This window comes from Primulina eburnea, chromosome 10, assembly GCF_022965805.1.
Source record: "Primulina eburnea isolate SZY01 chromosome 10, ASM2296580v1, whole genome shotgun sequence".
Lineage (NCBI taxonomy): Eukaryota > Viridiplantae > Streptophyta > Magnoliopsida > Lamiales > Gesneriaceae > Primulina > Primulina eburnea.
The window spans coordinates 7,433,436-7,440,324 of record NC_133110.1 but is presented as its reverse complement, the minus strand read 5'-3'; the positions used below and the strand labels follow the sequence as shown (position 1 = coordinate 7,440,324).

The 6,889-nt window shown below is 33.3% G+C and overlaps 1 protein-coding gene across 1 annotated transcript; it reads right to left on the bottom strand.

Annotated features, from left to right (window-relative positions):
• Nucleotides 1–627: 627 nt before the first annotated feature.
• On the bottom strand, nt 628–2,024 carry LOC140803001 (uncharacterized). Its single transcript, XM_073158668.1, has 2 exons — nt 1,577–2,024; nt 628–1,501 (listed from the first exon to the last, which is right to left on the bottom strand). The coding sequence occupies exons 1-2, from the start codon at nt 1,971–1,973 to the stop codon at nt 816–818; spliced, it is 1,083 nt and encodes a 360-aa protein (XP_073014769.1). The 5' UTR covers nt 1,974–2,024; the 3' UTR covers nt 628–815.
• Between the last annotated feature and the right edge of the window lie 4,865 nt (nt 2,025–6,889).

The following is a 6,889-nucleotide window of genomic DNA, read 5'->3' as shown; positions in this document are numbered from 1 at the left end:
AATGAATGACGATTTCTATCTTTTTTTCTCAACAAAACCCACAGGAAAACCTACCTTATGGTGCAAGGGAGTCGAGTGTTCGTTGCTGGAAGGAAGAACGAGGAAGAAAAATTGAAGAAATCCCTTGGCAAGGCCTTGGACGTGCGACCGCTGCTAGTGCATGAATTGCGTGCGTGAGTGTACTAGGTTTTTAGGTGCGTGCGTGCGTGCGTGTAGTTTAGGGTTTATTTTAAAAAATAAAAGACTCTTCTAAACTTAATTAATGGGCTAAATTAATCCTAGTTAAATAATTAAGTAAGCTCATAAAATAAATAAAATCAATAAGACTCAAACTACAAGATTTAAAATAACATATTTCCAAAAATCTCTTAAAAATTACATAAATTCTTTGTTCTAATAATTACTTTAAATTTGACTCCAAAAATACTAAAATTCTTAAATCATTTAAAATAAATCGTTTCTTAACTAAAAATAAAAATTTAACGTTTAAATTTTTAATGTCTTAATCGTCTCCGATCTTTTGTCCCGGGCCATCACCAATATTCGCTTGAAAATCTTTAAATTATATAATTATTTAGTTATTTAAAATATATCATTCATACATTCAAAATTATTTAGTTAATATAATTTAGCTATTTAATTATTTTCATGTACGTAATCGGATTTTGGGACATACATATTCTCTAGGCTTAATCACAACCAACACAACGCAACACATGGCCAAATTCTCACACATTTTTCGCGAAAGGTATATATTTCACAGTACTAACTCAGACTCGCACAAGCCAAGAGATCATAGGCATATTTTTTTCTCATCAATCAGTCAGAAGGACACCGTTGTATTTTTTTGCCGCTTCTTTGCTGTCTATAGTCCCTCCACTGTACTTATGATCTTCTGCATGCGCAGCCCCTGGAGCTCCCTTCCCATATCGCCTACGAGCCTCGGTGCTATCAATGGTTTCTGGAATATTGTAGTTTCCCTGTTCTTTTTTTGGCTGTGGATTGAGCCGAGGAGGACTGTTTGCTTTTGGCTTAAAGTTGGATGCTTCATATCTTGTTTCGTTATTTGGTGGTATTCCGAATGGACCCATACGAGCACCCCGAGCGTCGTAATCGTTTCCCTTTTCTTTCACTTGGCCAGTTGGTATGGAGAATGCGTATTTAGGAGGGCTATAGCCATTTGTATTGGGATTTGAACGTTCATAGTAATCTTCTTGATCTTCCTCATGATAGTTTGGTCTAGACCCTTGTTTGGTGACGTAATCGTTTCCCTTTTCTTTCACTTGGTGAGTTGGTATGGAGAATGCGTATTTAGGAGGGCTATAGCCATCTGTATTGGGATTTGCACGTTCATAGTAATCTTCTTGATCTTTGAGATAGTTTGGTCTAGACCCTTGTCTAGTGAAGCCGTTTCTTCTGTTCTTTTCATCATCATAGTAGTCTTGTTCTTTCATGTTATTTGGCTTTGTCCCTTTAGTCTTGTTGACGCGTGTGTCATCATCTGTACAATTGGTATCAAAATTTAAAAGATTAGCGACCGGAAAATGGATATAGAAATTAAGATAACAGGCCTTACCATGAGCGGTATGATGATGCTCATTTGATGGAGGGCTGTTGAACCTGAACCTATTGCCCCAAGGCGAATCCTTGATCGGTCCGCCTACTCTTTCATCGTGGGATTTGGGAGCGAATTCATTCTTCCTACCAGATAGGTCCCCTGTTCCATAATCCTCCATTCTTGAAGTGGTGTATTCTTCATGATCTGCCATGCCCGGGAAACGTATATACTTCACAACTGCTTCAGTTCTGGCCATATATTGCTTGGAGTTGTGGCTTTCGTAGCCATGTATAGGATGTTTCACACCGTTTCCATCGATGATCACTGGACGATGGACGTGGCCGAGCTCACCTGATTTCGGCTTGTTGTAAGTGTGGTGCCGGCCTTCGTTCTTGTTGATACCGAACCATGACATTTTCTTCGGACACAGAGCGAATTGTATATTTTGTGTCTTTTGTTTTCTTGATGTATTACCTCGGTTATATTTATATTGGAACCGTGATGTCCGAAATATCAGATCAAAATTCTAGTTTCGTGGTAGTGGTGTGATTCCTTCTTGATTTATCGTGAGAATCCATTTTAACCATTGGGAATTAGAATTTTCCCTTTTCTAGCATGATCGAGGAATCAAATTCCATATGCTACAAGGGTAATTCAGTCAAAACAGACCATCAAGCCAGAATCAAATCTAGCCTTTAAAAATTATATTATGATATAGAGCAGGTCTCTTGTGAGACAGTCTCACGAGTCTTTATCTGTGAGACGGGTCAACCCTACCGATATTCACAATAAAATAATACTCTATTAGCATAAAAAGTAATACTTTTTCATTGATGACCCAAATAAGAGATCTGTCTCATAAAATACGACCTGTGAGACCGTCTCACACAAGTTTTTGCCTAAGTTATGATAATCATCGTGAATATCCAATGTTGTTTATATTTATATATATATATGTGTGTATACATTGTGTGTGTGTGTGTGTGTCCGCCGGCCGGTGCTATTATACACACACATATATATATATATATATGTATATATATATACACACACATATATATATATATATATATATATATATATGTATATATATATACACAAACACATATATATTTATATATATATAAGAATAATCTATATACGACCTTTAAAAAAAGAGACAAGCCTTTACGATTGGAATATTTATATATATATATATATATATATATATATATATATATATATATATATATATATATATATATATATATATATATATATATATATTATGAGCATTGCATTTGAGTTTATGACATCGTACGCTATGAGTGATCGTAAATTTTGCAAAATAACGTATGCATGATTTATTCTCTTCTTATTCATTAATAGCAAATATTATTTTGTATTTTATCAATCATTTCATAAAATCGTGGTTTGTTCATTAATTTTCTTGCTTGAATTTAAACTCATTCAGTTTCTTTTCATCTTTTTTATGCTTCATTCTTCTATTGAATTCAACAATGGTCTCAGCATCTTTGATTTTCACAAGTTGTTTCTCATTATCGGATTTGATGTCGATTTTTTCTTTGTTATTTGAGAACTTTTTGTCCGTATATCTTCTTTTTTTTTTATCTGAATTGTTTACACGTCGTGTATTCTTTTTGTATGGTTTATGATGGTTCATAGAGAATATTTTTTACTTCCATCTTAAAAAAAGGGGTTTTCATCTTCATTATTTCCTTTCTTTATGCTATATTTTTCCACTTTATATAAGCCATTTTAATTAGAGCACTTATCTAGTTTAATTGTCTATTCCTTGTTTTGGGAAAAAAAAAGTCCATTACATTTACAAAATTCGAACAATACATATAACATTTTAATAAAGACAATGAATTTAATTTATTACTCTGGTTCCTGTCTTTTTATTTCGAATAACCCGATAGGGATAATATTTTAAATGTGTCCCCTGTATAGTTTCCACTTTCCACTTCGTGTTCAATTATGTTTGGAGGGTCTGCCAAAACAGACATCATCTGTTTCTGCTGGCATGCAGCAATGCTTTTTTTATTATTAATTTTTATTTTAAAATTTGGGAACATCTCTTATTTTAAAAAAGAGACTTGAGAACACATACCAAAAATGAAAGTGGAAGTTCATGTTCAATCGTTTGAAAGATACATCACTAAAATGGTAAATTGGTCAACTAATTTTTTTTCAAAAAAATTCTTTATTTGTAAAATATTAGATAATTTATCTTTTAAAATAATTGTACTATTTTCATTTTAAAATAATAATATATTTAAATACGTGTTGGTTTAGTTTTCAAAAAAATAAAGAAAGGTATATATGCATATACGTGCACTTATTTTTTATTTTATTTTTACTAATAATAATAATAATAATAGTCGGTGTTGGATTTCAGAATGCTAACAATCTTGATTTTGATGATAACAAAACATGTTATTGTGTATAATTACTTTCTCAAGTTGGAAGTTTTGGATGAAGAAATCTGAAATCAACAAAGCTGAAAATTTGATGAGTCGAAGTGTTTTAAAGATATCTAATACCTCGATGATTCAAATGACTAGCCTCCAACACGAATGATCAAAAAAACAATTTGTTAAAAGTCGTAGTTTTGGTCAGTTGAACTAAATTATATGATATCTAGGCAAGCTGGTTGTTGCAAGATAAAATTGAATATAATGGAAACAACAATCAGCTTGACATGAGCAATTGCGGTATTTTAGTCGACCAGATCAGTTCGATTATTAGAATAGAATTATTCGTATATTTAACAAAGATAATTCGATGATCTAAAAAACATCTTCACAGTCAAAGTGTGAATCGAAGGTTGAGAAGCTGATAAATCGAGATGAGGTTTCTAGTTCTGCAAAGGATGAAACCAGCAACTCGGTCAAATCAGCAAGATGCCAGTAAGGCGGAAATAACTGTTTTATGTCAGAAAATGTCATTAATCTTTCTAAATGGTCATATTATTGTATCTGATGTTAATATCACTCTTTGAGACTATAAATACAACAACTTGAAGATGAAATACAAGTTTTAGAAGATGATTCAAAACATGAGCAGCTTACATGAAGAAATTAGCTAGAAAAAAAAAAAAAGCAAACCCAAGTGTGAGAATACGATACATTTGAGATATACATACATTATACAAGAATAAATCCTTACAGACAATCACTCATACATATACATGAGAGTTGAACTTCAAAGTTTAAATGAGTGAGTCTTCACACAAGGTTATTAAAGATTTTGTTTGTAGTTTTTGCATAAAAGACGTTAAACATTATGTGGATTGTGAGGTTACAGCATACAATCGAGAGTGCGTTAGGAGTTTATATTAGGCAATGGATAATTCCTAAGTTGAAATGGATTTATACAAGGAAATATTAATCTGAACACCCATAAACAAATTTGTGTCTAATTAGTTTAATGCATTTAATTATTGTTGTTGCTGTCAATGTTGAAGAATTTTATATGTTCTTCAAATATCAAAATATTACATATCATATGTTTGATAAAATGTCTAAATCAAACCATTTATATGTCCAACTTTTATAGCTTTTAAATACTTTTCAAAATGTTTAATCGATTTTTATATGGATTATTTTGAATGTCTTACACTTAGTTTAAAAACCAAATTCGAATTTAATTTCTCGGTGTTCAATATTTCAAGAACCGAGTTATTGTAGCTCAATGCTTGTCCCCCGATAAATCCTCTCAATTGGTGTCGATGTGAGTTCGTGAGTTCAAGTATCCTAAGAAACATATTTCTATATTTCTTGGGGGAGGGGGAATGACTGTGACGTCTACTACTAAAAATACTACTAGACTATATTCTTTTTGTAACCTATTGTCGAAAATATTCAAACACAAACATGTCATAAAAGTAGTCAATCATGCATTTTAAAAATTCGCTCAACCACTGAATTAAAACATTGCATTCAAATAATCTAACATCATCAAATACCTAGACTACTGTTTTAAAGGAACTCAAATGCAAGATTCAAAAACCTGTCAAAATCATCAATGTATAAAAAGACGCTAAATGTATAACATAATGTTTCACCCCTCATTCCTAAACATAAAATGCGGATGAAGATTGTATAACAAAATCCTCGGGTTTTTCTAAACATAAAATGCGGAAGAAGATTGTATAACAAAATCCTCGGGTTATCGTGCGTACTCCCAACTCCGCCTACTCAGTCTTCAGCGCCTCTAGTCTCCACATCATCATGCTCACCTGCATCAATCACACATAGTGAGTCTAAAGATTCAACACGCCTGAACCGTAATAGCAAATACATATACATAACATGTAACAGTGAAAAGTATTGTACTTAAAATACATTTCATGTTCTTAAAAGCATGAAATTCAACATAACGTGACAAAACATAAATGAATCCATGACATATCTCATCTTATCAGCATATATGTGTTCACTTTTCTGTATTGAATTCAGTTAGTAGTTGTGACTTTCGTATCAGCTCTACTCGTTGGATCCATCTACGTAAAACGCGGTACCCAGCGGTAGAGACACCAATGACAGTTTTACTCATCCACTGAGCATTGGCCTTACATGTTCGTGTTCGTATTATTCACAACCAACTCATCTCCTTCAAACATGTTATCGTATTCATCACTTATAAAATTTATGCATATACATATATTTCTTAAAACCAAGCACACAACATATTTTTCGTATTTTCATAAAATTCATGTTCATAATAAACTTATGCAATTTAAACATGCCAATTTTCATGATTGTGGTGCTGCCAGGACTGCTAAATCGACCCGGGTGCAAAATGATTATTTTGCTCCTGGAAACCCTATTTTACAATTTTACCCCTAGACTTTCGACTCGAAACCAACCAAACTTATTAAAACACCTCAAAACATTTTTATAATCATTTCCTAGACGTAAACTCGAGTCCATTCAGTAACTTTCACGATTCATTTTAAAATTTATACTGGGGTCTCGGTTTTAAGCTGAATCAATCTAAAACTTAACCAAACTTTCCCAAATTGTAACCATGACTTACTCACACCTTACCAGCCCGTAAACAACGAAATACCAGTCATTTAGAAACCCCTAAACTCGGTTGCACCTTGTTAGAAATTTTTGGAACCAAGTTGCTTGAACCCTAGTTGCATCCACCCTTTGAATTCTCGACCCTTGGCTAAACCCTCTAGGACCTTACATGAACCAACCCTTCCCAGCCCACCACTGGACCGACCTAGCCCACGCCTACAGCCCCATGGACACGGTCATGCATGCTTCCATATAATCAAGCCCTAAGCGAGCCCCCTTTTGAACAAGCCCTCCCGGT

What these genes read in the sequence shown, in the direction of transcription:
- LOC140803001 (XM_073158668.1), bottom strand. Translation starts at nt 1,973, where the DNA reads ATGTCATGGTTCGGTATCAACAAGAACGAAGGCCGGCACCACACTTAC. An exon ending in GCATCATCATACCGCTCATG is followed by an intron (nt 1,502 to 1,576) that starts GTAAGGCCTGTT and finishes CCAATTGTACAG; the next exon opens with ATGATGACACACGCGTCAAC.